This window comes from Rhinoderma darwinii, chromosome 12, assembly GCF_050947455.1.
Source record: "Rhinoderma darwinii isolate aRhiDar2 chromosome 12, aRhiDar2.hap1, whole genome shotgun sequence".
In the NCBI taxonomy this organism is placed as follows: Eukaryota; Metazoa; Chordata; class Amphibia; order Anura; family Rhinodermatidae; genus Rhinoderma; species Rhinoderma darwinii.
This window is the reverse complement of record NC_134698.1, coordinates 51,605,691-51,625,863: the sequence shown is the minus strand read 5'-3', so window position 1 is coordinate 51,625,863 and position 20,173 is coordinate 51,605,691. Positions and strand designations below refer to the sequence as shown.

Genomic DNA, 20,173 nt, shown 5'->3' with positions numbered 1-20,173 from the left:
CCATACCATTATACCTCCTCTACCAAACTTTAGAGTAGGCACTATGGTAGGTAGGTAGGTAGGCAGGTCGCATTCTCCCGCCATCTATCAAACCCAGATTCGTCCATCAGATTGCCAGATAGAGAAGCGTAATTTACTCCAGAGAACACGTTTCCACTGCTTCTGAGTCCAGTGGCAGCGTGCTTTACACCACTCCAGCCGACGCTTGGCATTGTGCATAATAGCCTTAGGCTGGGTTCACACGAGCATGTTACGTCCGTAATGGACGGAACGTATTTCGGCCGCAAGTCCCGGACCGAACACACTGCAGGGAGCCGGGCTCCTAGCATCATAGTTATTTTACGACGCTAGGAGTCCCTGCCTCGCTGCCGGACAACTGTCCCGTACTGAAAACATGATTACAGTACGGGACAGTTGTCCCGCAGCGAGGCAGGTTCTCCTAGCATCGTACATAACTATGATGCTAGGAGCCCGGCTCCCTGCAGTGTGTTCGGTCCGGGACTTCCGGCCGGAATACGTACCGTCCATTACGGACGTAACATGCTCGTGTGAACCCAGCCTTAGGCCTGTGTGCAGCATTTTGGCTGTAGAAACCCATTTCATGAAGCTTCCAACACACAGTTCTTGAGCTGATGTCACTTCTAGAGGCAGTTTGGAACTCTGTATTGAGTGATGTAACAAAGGATAGGCGATTTTTATCCACCATGCACTCGGCTGCTCCGCTCTGAGTTTGCGTGGTCTACCAATTCGTGGCTGAGCTGTTGTTACTCCTAGATGCTGCCACTCAAAGGGAATGTGTCATCAGAAAAATTAAATTGTTTAAATCAAGTTTTTATGTTAAACATATTTCATCAGAATTTTTAAGTTTTTTCAATTTTTCATGTCATATATCTTCCTGTTCTGTAGAGGTCACTTCTCAGCAGTCAAAAACTAGCAAAGATGTGAACAGAGCCTTTAATATGTCAAATGTATATTTAGATACCTAGACGAGCATGGATTTTTTTTTATTACGGATGGTATCATAATGTTAGGTGAAGTGCTTTTTTACATAAACAAAAACGTTATTACAGTTTAATAGCGTTAATATTTTTCACAAGTATAATATGCTGGGTAACGTTTTATGAAGGTGAAGCTTCTCTATAAATTCTGTGTACACTTCCATTTTGTTTTATTTTTCCAATGCATTGAAAATATAAAAAAATAAACTTTGCAAATGTTTTACGTTGTGTGTATCTCCATGGTATTAGACTACAATCATACCCTGTGTAGCCTGATCCCGCAGCCAAAAAAAAACCAACACAAATCGACACAGCCTAAACATTCAGTGCGTTTTCTTGTACTGCAGATCAGTACACCCCTGTGTACACACAAACACACTGCTGCTGCTCTCTGCAGACCGTGCTCGGTGGAGAAAAGTACACGCGGGTCACATGACCGCTCCAGACCATGTGACATGTACGTCATCACACCTACCAAGAACAACTTCATTCTAGACACGACCCTCTACAGACACAGCCGCCCAGTGACAGCGTACACAAAACAGAACATGGCCGCCATGTTGTGGTGACACAATAGTTCTCTGCTACTGCTAGGGAAGGACGTCAGGAGGCGGAGCGGTGACTAGCGCCCACCCCCCCTCAGCCGCGGTCGTCACTTCCGGGAGTAGAACAGGACGAAACAGCCACGGAAGGACTGAGACCGGGGAACTGGCGATACTGCAAACCGAGCTAACGCGGAGGCTGAGGAGCCCGGAGGCCTGGGAGCAGCCGGTGAGTGCAGGGAGTATGTGTGTTATACCACAGTGTACCCGGGGAGGAGGGACAAGTGCGGCTGTATACAGGCGACAGGAAGCGCTGCGACATTGTATCCAGCTGTATTGTCTGCAGCCAGTGTACGTGCTCTGTACACCCTGCCGTGTTGTCCGTAACCTCATCCTATACATTCTTATTACTCCTGTTACCTGTATACTCGGCTCCTATTACCTATGTTATTTGTAGGGTCTGTTCTGTAGGCTATTATTACCTGTGTACTAGGTCTTATAAGCACTTATTACCTGTGTTATGTGTATACTCAGCACTGTATACTGTTATTACCTGTGTTGTCTGTATACTCTGTTGTAGGCTCTTATTATCTGTGTTATACTTATACTTGGTGCTGTACCCTCTTGTTACCTGTGTTGTCTGTATACTCGGTGCGGTGCCCTCTTGTTACCTGTGTTGTCTGTATACTCGGTGCGGTGCCCTCTTGTTACCTGTGTTGTCTGTATACTCGGTGCGGTGCCCTCTTGTTACCTGTGTTGTCTGTATACTCGGTGCGGTGCCCTCTTGTTACCTGTGTTGTCTGTATACTCGGTGCGGTGCCCTCTTGTTACCTGTGTTGTCTGTATACTCGGTGCGGTGCCCTCTTGTTACCTGTGTTGTCTGTATACTCGGTGCGGTGCCCTCTTGTTACCTGTGTTGTCTGTATACTCGGTGCGGTGCCCTCTTGTTACCTGTGTTGTCTGTATACTCGGTGCTGTGCCCTCTTGTTACCTGTGTTGTCTGTATACTCGGTGCTGTGCCCTCTTGTTACCTGTGTTGTCTGTATACTCGGTGCGGTGCCCTCTTGTTACCTGTGTTGTCTGTATACTCGGTGCTGTGCCCTCTTGTTACCTGTGTTGTCTATACTCGGTGCTGTAGGCTCTTATCTGTATTATCCTTCTACTCGGTGTTGTACTCCTATTACCTGTGTTGTCTGTATACTCGATGCGGTGCCCTCTTGTTACCTGTGTTGTCTATACTCGGTGCTGTAGGCTCTTATCTGTATTATCCTTCTACTCGGTGTTGTACTCCTATTACCTGTGTTGTCTGTATACTCGATGCGGTGCCCTCTTATTACCGGTGTTGTCTCTGTGCGGTGCCCTCTTATTACATGTTCACACGGCTTATTTAGGGACGTAATTCGGGCGTTTTATGCCTCGATTTACGTCCGAAAATGCGCCTCGATAGCGTTGGCAAACATCTGCCCATTCATTAGAATGGGTCTTACGATGTTCTGTGCGCACGGTCATTTTTTTTACGCCCCGCTGTCAAAAGGCGGGGTGTAAAAGAGGCCCGTGTCAAAGAAGTGCCTGTCACTACTTCAGACGTAAATGGAGCCGTTTTCCATGGATTCCATGGAAAACGGCTCCATTTAACGTCCGTAATGGACGCAGCAAAAAGCACCTCAAAATGCCATTACGGCTGAAATTACGGAGCTGTTTTCTCCTGAAAACAGCCCCGTAATTTCAGCCGTTACGGACGCTGCCGTGTGAACATACCCTTATTACCTGTGTTGTCTGTATACTCGGTGCTGTACCCTCTTATTACTTATGTTGTCTCATGAAGCTGACTCTCTGTCTGGCTTCTGACATCCTGTACTGCTGCAGTCCCCTGTATCGGAGGCGCAGTGCTCGTGCTGTGCTCCTTCCATAGTGGGGCCTGTACACAGCGGACTTGTATTCCCAGTCATGTACACAGATGAATACATTGTTCACTCAACAGAAATGCTATTTATTTCCTCTTGTGACGTCAATCATATTTGTGTTCATTCTCTGACAGCCATTGCTCCACTTATTGGATCTCTTTGATTATGTATTGCATCTGCATTGATGTACCAAAGCTTGTACATTAGGGAATTGAAGTGACCTGAATTCCCTGATATTCTTATGTTTTTAGCATTGCTACTGTGCGACTTCTAGCACAAAGTCAGGCTGACGTTACCTGAAAGGGGTTGACTCAATAAGACGACTCTATCCATGTGCCCTGTTATATGTATAGGATTGTAATAGAGGGTGTTCCCTTGCTCGGATCCCCCTCTCCTCTGTTAGCCCGAGCCATTCACATAGAGCAGTTCACTATTGCAGGCTCGTCCGGGTCACCTATCAGATGGGTGTCCGTTCTTTTAAAGAGCTAGCGTATAATAATACTACAGACTTTTTCTGCTGCATCGGGGGTTTCAGAAGCCAGACACATTATGATATAGGGTGGTCTTGATAAACCAACCCTTTAAACCAGTGTCTGCTGGGATTTAGATTTTCCCCTGACCTCCCTGTTCTATTATTTGGTAGCTGCCACTTCTATAGATTCTGATAACAGAAGTCAATTAGGAAATTGCTATATAAGCAATTACATTTATAGGCTCATTGTTTCTAAGAGTAGAATAAAGGAGAAAGTATAAAGGACATCCTCACTTCATATTTGGGATCTCCCTGAGAAATGCTGACAGACGGGCCTCTTACCATTTCCCTGGGGTATTGAGCTTAAATGGCATGTTGCCTCTGCTGGCGAAACCAGGCATTGCTGGACATCTAATGATTTCTATGGAAGCTGCGGTCCTCCAGAGAGAGCTGCTCTGGACACAGCTCCTGGTGTGTCCTAAATAGACGGCCCTCCCCGCTGTCACAGCATGGACATCTGGAGAGGAGTGGGTTACACAGCTTCCCCCTTTAGGCTGTAGTAAAGTAAATGAGATGCAATAAAGCAGCTTAAAGTGCAGCAGTTTATGGTTCTCCTTGCTTCGCCCTGTGACTACCCTCTGTTCTTGAAGTCCTTGTTATATCCATGCAATGAATTCCTATGTTAACAAGGAATCGGCTATAATCGTGCCGTACTTTATGCTCTGGGATCGGAGCGAGCAGTAAAGTAAAACGGTTTCTGCCTCTTCTTGAAGAACAAGGATAATGTTTTGTGCCTGGCATTTCAAAACTGTAGTGTGAATTTGAGGTGGCTACTGGCGGAGCTACAACAGGGTCCATATTGGTGGAGTTTAAAAGGATCCATCCGGGAATTGTTCAAAATGCAATTCCGTAACATAATGTTATCGTAACCGCTCCTATAACTGTGGGAACGTTCTCTAACATTCACCTGTGGGGGAGTTTGAAACGTCTTCATATAATGTTTTTGCAACCAAACCTAATGCCACACTTCCTTGTTTCATGTCAGAAGACCGGAAGTCTTAGTGACAAGTGGCTGCAAATGGGATAAGGGAATCTGTGTATGTGTAGATAGATACATTTTATATATCTATGTGTGACATTGATAGGAGGTATAAAAACATAATGCAGGCTGGAGTAAAAATGAAATGAATGACATCAACTAATGTGGAGAGAACAATAGGCAATGTAAAGAAAAGGATGTTGCAGACAGTGTGGTTTGTATCGTTTTTAATCATGGCAGCGATAGTCTGTGCTAGTGACAATATTAGAAAATACTCAGCAAGCTCCAACTATTAGGCCCTGTTCATACAGAGTTTTTAGCATGTTGAAAATTCTGCCTCAAAATTCCGTTTGGGATTTTGAGGCAGATTTTGACCTTCCTGCACAGCGTATGCTGCGATTTTCGCTGTGTTTTTCACTCGCGCCCATTGAGTGCTACAGGCAAAAAACTCAAGCGAAATACGCTTTCTCTGCCTCCCATTGATGTCAATGGGAGGTCAGAGGCATAACCGTGCGAAGATAGGGCATGTCTCTCGCGGGAGAAAACCGCCCCCGCCTCCCATTAAAATCAATGGGAGGCATTTTCGGCTGGTTTTTGACGAGTTTTACGGAGCGGTTTCCGCGCCAAAATGCTAGTCAAAATATTATATTATACTTCTCAGTATAATATATCGATGTCTCTAGCCGGTTATGTGAACTTATCTGCATGTTCTTTTCTTCTCTGTACAGACTGACAAGAAGGGCTAGTTGGTTATAACGTCCTGTAGGTTGCAGCTTAGATGAGAGGGATGGGCTAACGATGGCCACCATGGCAGAAACCAAATAATCCCTGGCGTCCAGCTACTGCCTGTCCCGTTAACTTTGTTCCGCATTCAGCAGCTGGGTGACTACACCCACTGCCAAGCAGTACAGCAAACGCTGCAGGTCAAAATGGCGCAACATGTAGTAAAGCTTAAGGGCGGATTCACATGGCCATGATCAGTCCGTGATATATGGACCAAATGTCGATCGTATTTCCCGGACGGACCACAGTTTAAGGAGCTGGGCTCCTAGCATCACAGTTATCTATAATGCTAGGGGTCCCGTGGGAGTACATGATCACAGTATGGGATAGTATTTCCGCGGATAGGCAGGGACTCCTAGTATCTTAACTTTGATTCTAGGAGTCCGGCTCCCTGGACGGTGGTCAGTCCGGGTAAGACGGCCGACATACTGTCTGTATATCACGGACTTAACATGTGAATGTGAATCCAGCCTAAGGCCATAAGCGAAACAAATAAATTATTGATAGTTGCGTGATTATACTGTGGAATGAGGCTATAACACTTTTATTTGTTGGTCTAGCGACGTGATTTCTGCAATTTTCTACAGGTTTCTTTTCTTATCGTTTTCTACACATAATTTTTGCTTTTTTTTAGCATTTTTAGACTCCTAGTTGGAGCGGTCTATATTCTATACACCGCACTCATTGAGCGCTGTGCCCGCGAGTGCAGAGACCGAAGCGGTAAAAATCACTTTGGTCTTCTCTACAAGGTCCTTGGTAAGCTCTGACTGACGGGCACCCTACATTCCACTGCCCAATCACTCGAGCCGTAAACTACACTTTCCATAACAAAAGTGTAGGTCTCTGGGTAGAAAGGTGCTTGCCAGCCCATGAATCTGTAAATAAAGCCAGACGGCAGTTACAACAACATTTGGCAAGCCAAAAATTAACAAAATGCCGGGATTGTTAGCCCTCCTGCACCTACGCATCATGCCAATGAAAAGGACATTAAAAACAACACAAATTCTTTACATGAAGAGAAACCCCAATGGGAGATGTTCTTTGACACCCGCTGCTGAGGCAGGACTTGAATTCGTGTTGTTCGTCATAGTTCTTGGCATTTGATGTGACATATTGATTGGGTAAATGCCGCCTGACAGTGACTCATTCCTCCTCGTTCTTGAGAGAGAACGTCTGTAGTTCTGTCTGAATTACATTCCCAGATATTTCCAGCTTTGTATTTACTTTTTTCTTTCCTGTCCTATTTTTAAAAAGATGCAATCTCCCTAAAAGGAAACACAGTTGCTCTATTTCAGACTTCCAGCTAGTTTCTGGGGAGGAGGTGAAGAAATATGTATTGTGGGAAGAGTCTGAGCTCACGGCAGCTCCTGTCTGTGTATATACGGTGGATTTACAAGTAACCCATTAGATTGCTACCACCAATGATAACCCATTCTATATAAAAACAAATGTTCACATTACCCTTTGAATTTCAGTGTTTATCTGGCACCTCACAATTGTAGGCACTACATTCTTGTGCATTCTTACTGGTTGGTGAATATAATGTGAAAAACTGCAGTGTATACACAGGCAGAACAGTAGTAAATGTGTGTGGGGGGCTGTAGCTCTGCTCAATGCACAACAATACAGATTTATTGGCAATTAAAGGGGTTATCAGGAATCCTAAAACTTCTCACAGTTTCTTACTAGAATAAAATTCAAAGTGAATTACTAATGTTAGTTATTGTGAGATTTACAGCACAGCCTGCTGTGCTGTAAATCTCACACAAACGTTACCGAAGTGTCAGGATTCTGAATAGACATCACATCCTGGCTGGTAGTGATGTCTATTCACTGTCAGGACACTTCAGTAACGTTAATATGCGTGTATGTGGCTGCACATAGTGATCTAGTAAGATCACTATGTGCTGTGTAAATGAATGGAGAGAAGTGTATGACGCTGATTGGTCACTGATTGGTCAGCGTCATACACTCCTCTGTACAACGCCCACTTGGTCAAAAGTAAAACACGCCCAGTTGCCCATTAAGAAACTCATTAGCATAAAGCTAAAATAGGTCATAACTCTGTCAAAAAAACGTTTTTCTAAATAAAAAAAACTCCTGTAATCTACATTACAACGCCGATCACATCATGTACAATATAGGGCACTTATAATGTGGTGACAGAGCCGCTTTAACTGTTTTTTATTCTTTTATTTTTGTCCCACTAGGGGACTTAACCATGCGATCGGCCGATCGCTTATATAATGGTTTGGTATACATAGTATACCAAAGCATTATTGCCTGTCTGTATAAAACTGACAGGCAATCTATTAGGCCATGCCTTTGGCATGGTCTAATAGGCAGTTGTTGAAGGCAGACCTGGGGCCTTTTGTTAGGCCCCCGCCTGCTATGGAAATACGATGGCGCCCAGCAATTTCTTTGCAGGGGCACTGATGGGGTGACAGAGGGAGCTCTCTCCCTCTGTCGCTATTGACAGGGGCTTCTAATGGGTTAAACTGCCGGAATCAGAGCGCGCTTTGATTCCGGCAGTCGGGGCAGGAGCCTTGCTGTGTATAACAGCCGTGCTCCTGCCGCTGATCGCGTGGTTACACAGGCAGTACCCATGCGATCAGAGCGACGGATACATCCATCGCTATGCTGGAGCGAACACCTGCTTACAACGGATATATCCGTCGCTCGTCACTAAGGGTTAAAGGTTTGGGGAAAGACGGCGGTCGGTGCTGTAATGGCTTGTGGTAATCACTTAGGGTGTATTCACACGGTGTCGTTTTTCAGGTTTTTTGCGTGGCCGAAAACTGTGTATTTGCAGCGATTTGCAAAACTTGTAAAAACGCATGTGTTTTTTTTGGTCCTGTTTTTGGCCATGTGGTGAAACCGCCAAAAATAACTGAATATACAGGATGAGATCTCAGAATTTGATCACATTTATTCTGCAGCGACTTAAAGTCACGCACAAATGATGTAAAAGCAGTCGTGATGCATTTGTTCCATATAGGTGGAAAAATGGATGTTTTGGAAATTTTGCATGGTCACTTGTGAATTTTCTCCCTCATGTGGAACAATTGAAGTTGCGATTTCACTGTGATTCATGGATAACTTCATGTTGGTGTGTATCCACCCCACAGTTGTATGTCTTATATTCTGGCTATTTAAAATGGCAGGGGTGATATTCTAATATGTCCAACAACTCTCATAATTGAATAGATGTGAATTCTTGCTTTGTATCCCTTGCTTTTTAGCTTAAGGGGGTTATAAGCAAGCACAGGTAGCGCTCTTATTTTATAATCCGCATGATTTTGGGAGATTTCTGCATTCATCTGTAAATCTTGTCCAGCAGGTTTGCAGAAATTGCTATAGAATTTAGGAGCCAGTTTATCCACTCCAGCAGCTAGTTTGATTTATTTTATTTTTTGGAAAAGCAGCCAGCAACTAAGAGCTTAAATAGACAATGTGCTCTTCGCATATAATCTACGATAATGCACTGTTATATTTTGTACCATATTTACTGTTAAAGGGAATCTGTCATCAATTTTGCGGCCTCAAAAGTGCTAAAACCCTATGTAGGGTAGGGGGAGGACATTGATACGATAGCTGTTGTAAGGTGCATGACCAAGAAATTGACGTTTAACTCCCACCGTGCCACTCTCTGCGCTTAATAACAGCCTAGCGTCCAATGGGGAAGCTGCTAAAACTGTCACTCAGAGGGAAGGGGCTGGCAGCGTTCTCTAAAGCCAAGAGCACTTGCACATCAAGGGGCCGCGCACTTGCGACTGAGGCGCCAGGGGAAATTCACAACGATTTCTCGGTCATGCAATTTGAATGACTGAAACGGGTATCGTTACGATGCCCTCCCCATGTATCACTGTCAGCAGTTTCGAGACTTTAAAACTGCTGTCAGATTCCCTTTAAAGGGGTTTTCCGATCATGGACATTTATAGCATATCCATAGGATATGGCATAAATGTCAGATAGATGTGGGTCCCACCTATCACTAGAAAAGGGCCCCCTCAACCCTATTCCTGCTGCAACTTTCGACCAAGTAAGTAGAATACAGCGTAGCCCGCTGTGTTACGCTGCTTACTTAACTCCCATAGAAGTGAATGGCAGTTACGGAAACAGCGTAGCACAGCGCGCTACGCTTTTTTTCTACTTACATGGTTGGACATTTCAAAAGGCAGCGGCAACAGAGAAAGAGGGAGCGGGGTATAGGGGGGACCCGCATCTATCTGATGCCATAAATGTCCCTGATGGGAAAACGCCTTTTAAGGCTGAGTTCACACGTCACAAATTTTGTTGCGGCTTTAAAGTGGATCTCACTCGTTGCATTGCAAACGGTAAAATCCGTGATAAATCTGCGACCTGTGAACACGCACTTGTTTTTGTGGGTGTTTTTTAATCTGGAGTCCAACTGTGTTTCAGATTTGTAATAAAGTTTGTATATTTAGACACAAGTGCCCAAATTTATCGAAAGGGGCATAATTTTAGCCAGTTTTTAAGTTCAAGCTCGGCTACTTTATTGACCTAGGGTGCGACAAATTTATGACTGCATTGCACGTTGATAAATCTGTCACTGCATACTTTACTGCTATTAACTTTCACATTGGCTGAAATAACAAAAAATGTTTGTTACGCCAGGAACTTCTTGATCTAGAGATGCTACATTTTATTTTTCATCGCATTTTCATGTGTCCAAACCTAAAGGGGGTTTTACACTGGGCGGTTATCGGGCAGACGAGTGTTCATAGATAATTGGCCTGTGTAAACAGGGCAGCGATCAGCAGATGAACGAGCAAACGCTCAATCATCTGCTGATCGTATAGTTTTCAAAAAGTAAAATATTACCGTTGACGGCAGCGCATCTCTCTGTATAAACTCGTCCCCATCCATAGCTCTGTGTGACAGGAACAAACGAGTGGCAATCTACGATTATCGGCCGGTGTAAAAGGGCCTTTACTCTCTGCTTGACTCAAATGACCGCCATGTAATATTACAACTAAATGAGCGCCATGTAATACTAAATTTCCCTTGCAGCCGGCTGCCTCATGAGGCAATCGCTTTAATGATTAAAGGGACACTCCAGCCAAAACAAAACTTTCCTTATTTTTCTTGCTGCTTCTATCTCTATATATCAGACTGGGATGTTGCTTAGCAGCAGTGTGAGTCCGGCTCGGTGACGCTTTCTCTACTTGAGTCTATGGAGATCTATGTGTCACCCATCACAGGCTTCAGCAGTTCCTGTACCACACTAGTATTACACAGGGGGGGGGGAGGGACAGACACTTCTATCATCAGCTACCACTGATACTTCCTGTCACACAGGTATAATGTAGAAGAACATAGTGCCGCCTCCCTGTCTGTATACTTATGGTTTCTCAGCTTATTTAGGAGAATATATAGAGAATGATTATCCGTATCCCCCAGCATGCAGAAATGGTATGGTCTTTAGCTGGTCATGTGATGCTGTGCTGAAGCATCATGGGATTGACCACAAATCGGAGAGAATGAAAGCTGGAGAAATCGAAAAATTAAGATGGAGGCTTTTTTTAAAGCACAGACAAGGCAGCAGTTCAAAAAGTAAGTAGAGAATACATAAAAAGTGTAGTGTGGTATACAGTCAGGTGGGGGATGCAGACATGGAAAGTTGTGTTTCCACTGGAGTTCTTCTTTAACCCCTTAACTACCGCCCACCGGCGGTGCAGGTACGACGTGTTTTGGTGTCGCTGTGGAAGAGGCTGATAAGCGCTCATCCTCTAAGCAGGAGCTGGAACTAACCGCTCCTGATCTTAGAGCAGTCTGCTAAATGCAGCTGGGGTCGGAAAACATTCGGACCCCAGCTATTTAACCCTTTGATCGTCGTGGTCCGTGACCACGGCATGATCAAAGGGATCTACCCGGTGACGTGATCAAAGAGCAGGGAATCCCTCTGCAATCAGCCCTGGGATCTAGAAAGGACCCCAGGGCTGTCTGTTCAGTAAGCCTGCTGTTAGGGCGCACAGTGTAATGTATTAGCATACAAGAGTATGCTAATACCTTTTTAGTTTTTTTTACTTCTAATGTATGCCTTAATGGGGTTGAATAAAAAAAAATGTCCAAAAGAAGTCATTAATTTACATAAAATATATTTTATTGCCCCAACATGAAATAAAAAGCAAAAAAACCAACACCTCTTAGATTAATTCTTCAGGTTATTATGGTCGTTTAGATACCTAATGTGTTATTTAGTGTGAAACGTGAATGGGATAAAAAAGAAACTAGAAACTACCCCCCAAACTGCGGGGAAAAAATACAATTTCTCCTGCATAAAACAAGGCCTCATACGGCCACGTCAATGAAAAAAGAAAGTTATGACTGCTGAAAGGCAGAGCGGTAAAAAACAAAAAAAGTTAGCTGGTCATTGAAGAAGCTCTGTCACCACATTATAAGTGCCCTGTCTCCTATATAAGTAAAGAGACTCTGTCACCACATTATAAGTGCCCTGTCTCCTATATAAGGAGATCGGTGCTGTAATGTAGGTGAAAGTAATGCTTTTTATTTAAAAAAACGATCTTTTTTCACAACGTTAGGAGCGATTTTGGTTTATGCTAATGAGCTTTCTTAATGCCCAAGTGGGCGTACTTTTACTTTCGACCAAGTGGGCGTTGTACAGAGGAGTGCATGACACTGACTAATCGGCATCATGCACTCCTCTCCATTCATTTACACTGCACTAGCGATATAGATATATCGCTATGTGCAGCCTCATACACAAGCCCTAACATTACTACAGTGTCCTGATAATGAATACACATGAAATCCAGCCTGGACGTCATGTGTACTCAGAATCCTGACACTTCTGAATCTTTTCTGTGAGATTCCAGCAACGGATACGAAATCTCGCGAGATTACGAGGTAAACGAGATTTCGTATCCGTTGCTGTAAATCTCACAGAAAAGATTCAGAAGTGTCGGTCGTGTGCTATTTGGGTTTTGTTTTTTTTCACACACCCATAGACTATAATGGGCCTGTCTGATTGCAAAACCAAACCAGAATAGGATATGCGGCGCGTTTCACACAACAGACAGACGCTCCATGAAAAAGACACAGAAGTGTGAATAGCTCCATTGACTTGTATGGGTCTGTGTGCTGTCAGTCATGTAAACGGATAACACATGGACGTGAAATACGTTTGTGTGAATAAGGACTGTATGATAGTCCAGAGCTGCAGTCACTATTCTGCAGACTTCAGAGCTGAAATGTGCTCATCGTTCCTTGGTCTGGTGATATTTTGGAAGTGTAGCCTTTACACCAGGCAATATACAGTAATCTGGTGTAGGGAAAACGAACTTCCCCCACTGCATTGTATGAGCTCCGAGTAAGGCCATGTTTACACCTGCATCAGTGTTTCTGTTCTGCTCCGTCAGAGGATAGGCCGGACAGATCAATTAAGGCAATACTTGTGCATCGCTCTGGCAAATAGATCAGTTTAGATTACTACTCCTGTGCAGTGCTGCATTGGCTTATAAAGTTTAGTCAACCTAATCACCATATGCCAGACACTCCAATTAGGACCTTTGATCTGTCCTGCCTATTCTTGTACTCAGAATTTTTGGCAAAGTGCCCCTTTTAAAATACCGTTGTTAAAACCATTTTTAACCAGTTCAGGACTGGGCTATTTTGAGCCTTCAGGACCAGACACCGTTTAGCCATTTTTAGCACGTGTTAGTTAAATGGCTATAACGTTTTTATTTGTTGGGCTAACGACGTGATTTTTGCGACGTTTTTTTCCGTAGTCAATGCAGGTTTCATTTTTTTATCGTTTTTATACACACCTTTTTTGCTACTTTAGAATTTTTATTCCTAAAGTTTGAAAATAATAGTAAAAAAATAAGCTTTTTTTTACGTTTCAGCAATTTTTTTTGGGTAATAACAGTTTTATCCTAAAATAGACCTTTTATTTGTGATCGTCATTGTCTACCGTAAATTGTAATATATTACATGTCTATATTAGGGTAATTGGGTCAGCGCTAGCGTTACAACAATGATTGGCGGGGGGGACATGTTTTTTTTGGGGTGGGTATTTTGTGTATTTATTATTTAATTTTTTTTTGCACTTTACTTTATTATTTTTTTATTACTATGGTCTGTCCCCCCAAAGGTCAAAAAAGACCTTTGGGGAACTTTATATATTTTTTTTCTTTCTTTTACACCATGTTTTTCCACTGTAACTGGAGCTGCACAGCACACGATTGTCACTAATAGGGCTGTGCTGGGTCTAGTAAGACCCAGCAGCAGTCTGCCACTAACGGCACCCGGCGATCATGTGACCAGTCACATGATCACCGGGAGGAATAGAGACAGCACCGCGGCCGCTGCCTCTATTCATATACACAGCGTTCATTGAGTGCTGTGTAAAAAGACATCGGAGAAGACAAAAGCAGCTAAAGCTGCTTCTATCCTCTCCTCAGGGTCCCCGGCAGTCACTGACAGCCGGACACCCGACATTCAGCTGCCCGATCGCGCGGGCAGCAAGTTAAAACCCGAGCCGTAAAAAGTCTATGGCTCAAGTTTTAAGGACCCTGACCGCTCACCGTAAAAATACAGCCAGCGGTCGGAAACCAGTTAAACGTATTTTCAAATGGCCGCGTAAAAAAAGGCCTCATCTGAACGAAACGCCATTTTTCCCATTTAAATCAATGGGCAGATGTTTGGAGGCGTTCAGTTTCCGTTTTTTTCAGGTGTTTTACGCCCTGAAAAAACGTCTGAAAACGCAGCTCGTGAACGTACCCTAAAAGCGACTAGTCTGTATGTGTGGCTCTGTCTGGTACTGAAGCTCAGCCCTAATCCGCGGAGTCGCGGGGGTTGGACTCTCACCGATCAAATCTTAATGTTCTAAGGATAGGCCATCAATGTTCCACCCCTTTAACAATCTGTGTGACAGCAAGCTTATTGACTGTTCATATTACAGACTGTAAGGCTGTTTACATCACATTTTTCTTTTACGTTTGGTATATGCGCTGCAGTAAAGGCCTGATGTATGCAATAAAATATGCTGCCCATAGGTCCCCATGTCAAAAAATGGAAAAACGTGTACTGCACGGAATCCTTTTTTGCGGTGGCCCACTGTGTAGGGGAGCGCAGGACACCCTCTTGGCATTTGCTAGCTCCATAGGTCTCTATGGATACGTTCAGCTTATACCCTGGAGGTTTGAATGTACACATCATAGTGTGAACAGTGCTCTGGATTGGTTTGATAAGTAATGCAATGTTTTTTCAAAGTTACACAATTTTTATGCAGATTGTATCTATATATAAACTTTAAAGACGTGTTTAAAGTGGACATACCCTTTCATCATGACAAGCTGTATGGATGAGTAACCATACCGATCCTCCCTGCAAACAGAGGTCCGTGAGATCATCTCCTGGATATACTGAGTAATATGTGTGTTCTGTTATTTCTTTTTAAAAGGTAGCTAGCTTCCCGAACTTCCAGGGATCCGCGTCGTCTGACTGTATGTTTCCGGCTTTTGGAATGAAAATCTAGCATTACATGTCCCTCAATTAAAAGGGGTTATCTGGGATACAGACATTCCTATACTATCCTATCAGTCAGTGCCATGTGATCACTATTATTTTTTTTTTGTTTTTTTACTTCCAGCTTATGAAGAAATGTCTGTCTACCAGACGATCCTCTTTAAAGAGGCTCTGTCACCAGATTTTGCAACCCCTATCTCCTATTGCATCAGATCGGCGCTGCAATGTAGATAAGAGTAACGTGTTTTTTGTTTTTTTTTTAAAACAAGCATTTTTGGCAAAGTTATGACCATTTTTATATTTATGCAAATGAGGTTTTCTAAAGTACAACTGGGCGTGTATTGTGTGTAACATCTGGGCGTTTTTACTTCTTTTACTAGCTGGGCGTTGTGAATAGAAGTGTATGATGCTGACGAATCAGCATCATCCACTTCTCTTCGTTAACACCCAGCTTCTGGCAGTGCACAGACACACAGCGTGTTCTCCAGAGATCACGCTGTGACGTCACTTCCTGCCCCAGGTCCTGCATCGTGTCGGACGAGCGAGGACACATCGGCACCAGAGGCTACAGTTGATTCTGCAGCAGCATCGGCGTTTGCAGGTAAGTAGCTACATCGACTTACCTGCAAACGATGCTGATGCTGCTGCAGAATCAAATGTAGCCTCTGGTGCCGATGTGTCCTCGCTCGTCCGACACGATGCAGGACCTGTGAGTGACGACACAGCGTGATCTCTCGAACACGCTGTGTCTGCACTGCCAGAAGCTGGGCGTTCTGAAGAGAAGTGGATGACACTTCTATTCACAGCGCCCAGGTAGTAAAAGAAGTAAAATCGCCCCAATGTACGCATATAATACACGCCCAGTTGGACTTTAGAAAGCCTCATTTGCATAAATATAAAAATGGTCATAACTTGGCCAAAAATGCTTGTTTTTTAAAAAACAAAAACGTTACTCTTATCTACATTGCAGCACCTATCTGATGCAATAGCAGATAGGGGTTGCACAAAATCTGGTGACAGAGCCTCTTTAAACATGTCTGATAAGCTAGAAACCATCTTTATGGCAGTTATTTAGGTGGTAATATGTACAAAGCCTAATATGAAGGAGGGCAGCAAGAGCGGGCAGTAGCTTAGAAGGAAAGGCCAAGCATACTTCCTTACAGCTAGGTTATGAGAGCATGTCTGTAAGAGAATACTTCATAGTTTAGGGTCATTGCCTAATGTCTCAGTGGCTTATACACCCTATACAAGTTACGCAACAAAGGACTTCTTCTTTTTATGTTTCTTCAATGTGCAGTTGGTATTGAGAAACCAATGTTTCTTTTCTCTTTTTCTCTAGAAAAAGTGCTGGATGTCTTACCTCTCCCCTGGCTTACAGATATCCTGAGGCAGTAAAATGTGGTCCGTAATACCGGGAAGAAACCATTGGTGTGAAGTGTCACCTGGAAGAAGTGGATTATTAGTACTCCTGCTATCCTGTCTACCATATAGCTTGAGCTCGGGTAAGAACATCTTCACACTCCTAAAATCATTCACAGAACATCAGAGGGAGAGCAGGTTTCCAGTCGTGGTCTTTTTTTTTTTAAATTGATTTATTCAGGGTGATTAGGTCAATTATATTGGCAATCCTAATGACGTTAGAATGGTTCTGGATGGGTATATTTTAAAATCCAATTATCTGGTTGCCTTTTAATTTTTTTGTTCCCGTGGTGCTTAGTGTCTGCACTAAGTCTGTCCACTTTCAACTCATTAAAGGGTTTGTCTGGTTTAGAAAACTATTGTCAATTACCCTATTAAAGAGAATCTTTCACCTGCCCATACTGTGCAGCATGTAATGGGAAGGGCTGTACAAACCCTGTCCCACTATATAAAAAAATATTCCCTATCTGTTGTTTAGATATTGGTGCCCGATATTTAAATAACCCCCTGAACTGTCAATGGGGCATGTAATTGGCAAGGAGGCATGTAACATCGCTGTGACCGGGTCAAATCAGCTACGGACCATGTCACCGCAAGAGCTGGAAAGAGAAGAGCGAGTTTGCATTCGCCACTCCATCGCCACCACAGAACAGAAGAGTAGAAGAATGTGAATTCTTCTGTTCCTTGGCGGTGGGAGTATCTTCGGTAGCCGCATCAGAGTTGTGTGCGCATGTGCTCTCTTCAGCTCTCGGCAGACAAGGACAAGACTGATCTCTTGTAAGAGAGATCCGTCTTATTCAGCTTGTCTGCTGAGAGCTGAAGAGTGAGAGCGTGCGCGTGCATACCTTCACATCTCCAAGCTGCGCGTGCGCGCGCACACACACACTTCTCCTCTCTCCAGCTCTTGCTGTGACACTGTCCATAGCTTATTGGACAGTGTCACAGAGATGTTACATGTCCCCTTGCCATTACACGCCCCATTGACCATTCAGGGGATATTTAAATATCGGGCGCCAAATATAACGGCACCAATATCTAAATAATGGAGGAGGATAGGAAAAAAAAAATTTAAGGTGCCCCAGGGTTTGTGCAGCCCTGCCTATTGCATGCTGCACACGTATGGGCAGGTGAAAGGTTCTCTTAAAGGAATTCTAAGCTTATAGTGTTACAGTGGGGGTCCCCTTTTCAGGACCCTCATCTTCAGTCTGGATAATAGAGCAGCTAAAGCGTCAATGGCACAGACCCTTTATTTCAATGGGAACTGTGTAATTCTTCAATGCTAACAGTGGGACACTCTGATATGCATGTCGTCGAGAGACTGGTTCACTTTGGATAATCCATTTTTTTGGGAAAACCCCTATAAAATTGTCCATAGATTTGGAGATTGTTTTACAGATCTGGCCATGGCTTAGAGAACAGAGATATAACGTTCATGTTTGTCATAATTTTCTGCTTGTTTTTCATTGATGGAAATTGTGTCCAATGGTTACCAAAGTTATCAAACATGCAGAACATATATTTTTTTTTTTATTGGGAGGGGGGGGGGGGGGCGCTGCGGTTGTCACATTTATGTTTAAAGGGAAACATTACAGCAAACTCCATTCCATAAGGGCATCTACAAGATGTTCTAATAATAAGCATATGGCCAATTTAGAACTGCCAAGATCCGCATGAGGGACGAGAGTTGGACCGCAAAAACTCAGGACATGTCATATTACGGTCCGCATTTACGATATGGACCATCCTTGCACTTCTAATTTATTTGGGGAATCCGTGAATACTGATATATCACACACTCACACACTCACACACTCACACACTCACACACTCACACACTCACACACTCACACACTCACACACTCACACACTCACACACTCACACACTCACACACTCACACACTCACACACTCACACACTCACACACTCACACACTCACACACTCACACACTCACACACTCTCACACTTTTTTTTTTTGCAGACAAATAAACTGCAAATACAAAAAACGGACTGCAAAATCACTATGGTCATGTGCATTAGGCTTAATGTTGAGAGCAGGGGGGCAGTTCAGTTAGCCATCATGAGCAATAGACTGACGGATTTGAGTGAGAATTTTCAGGACACCAGCTGTCTACAGGAGTTACACAGACTCTACAGCACAGATGGTAGAAAAAGTTTAATGAAGACTGTTTAGAAAATTGCTAAACAGAGGATTGGACAGGTTAAAATTCAACCTATCTCGTATAATCTATCAGGGTTCCAAATGGGCCGGATGGATCAAATAGGTAAATCCCTACAATATTAATTCTTCTGTCTAAAGCTAGCTTTTTACAAGTCCATGAATTTTCTTCTACTTCCTGAATAGTCACTGTATGATATTCTTAGGAATGTTCCCTTATAAAATATCTCCATCTAGCGAGGCTATGAGGGAGTTGTAAACCTTACACAATAGGTAGCCCCATTGTCCCTTTTCTTCTTGCTACTAACCCTAATGTTTTTGGCAGTGTTGTCCTTATAAGATCAACTTTCCTGTTTGAGCTGTGATTGGTTGAATTCAGATACTCGGATGTAAATAAGTGCAACTTAATTCTAAGCCGATATCCTGTTATGTAAGAAAACAAGCGTCATGTCTGAATCTATTTATAAATGCAATCTCGTTTATAAAATATGATCCCTACATTCATTTCTTAATCCGCACATGGAATGTGTGTATGTGATCCTCAATATGTTTTTTAAAGACCAGTAAGACATCATACATCGTTGGACTCCTTCCGCTTTCACTCCGTGCAGTCATCGCCTAGCTGGCCGTACACATTTAAAAGGGTTGCCCAGTTTTTTGTTATTGTTTTTTTTATTCATTTGTAGAATAGAAAATCATACAGTTTTCTAATCTACATGTATTTAGAAATTCTGCTCACGTACATTTTTTTTTTATAAGTGCATGAGGCCCCTGACACAGTGGAATGGTACAGCCCACAGATTAGTCCTGTATAATGCATCCACAGGCTAACTAAAGATGGTGTCTGTCATGTGACCATCTCTCTCGCGCTCTCGCCTGTATCCACTGTCTCTAGATTTATAAAATGTCTCTACAGGGATGTTGTCCATAAAGAAATGTATGTGAGCAGAATTTTAAATACGTGTATATTAGAAATCTGCGTGATTTCCTATTCTATAAATAAACTAATAGAAAAAATAAAAAGTGGACAACCCCTTTAATAGCTGTCAGCTGACTGCTATATTACAGGACTCCACCATAAACCTTTTATTTCAATGAGGAGAACTGAATAAGCCACTGGCAGTGGTTTATCCTCCGCAGGAACAATGGATGAGGCACATTAAATCCCAAAATACCCAATCCTTCGTTCCCTTGACATCTGCCGTGGGGGTTCAGAAGGCCCCCAAATACTTTATTCAGCCAATCCCACTACATTTATTGTATGTCCAGTTAATGCTAGTGACGTAAGGATTAAAATGTTCTCTTTCGTGTGCAATTGGTGCAAAC

At 43.3% G+C, this 20,173-nt stretch overlaps 1 protein-coding gene across 1 annotated transcript in view; it reads left to right on the top strand.

Annotated features, from left to right (window-relative positions):
* Positions 1–1,492: 1,492 nt before the first annotated feature.
* SUSD6 (sushi domain containing 6) overlaps positions 1,493–20,173 on the top strand; it is a 52,388-nt gene continuing 33,707 nt past the window's right edge. The window contains exons 1-2 of the mRNA XM_075843332.1: positions 1,493–1,769; positions 16,591–16,753. Of these exons, the coding sequence (XP_075699447.1) occupies positions 16,648–16,753 (106 nt within the window). The 5' untranslated portion in view covers positions 1,493–1,769; positions 16,591–16,647. The remainder of the gene's footprint in view (positions 1,770–16,590; positions 16,754–20,173) is intronic.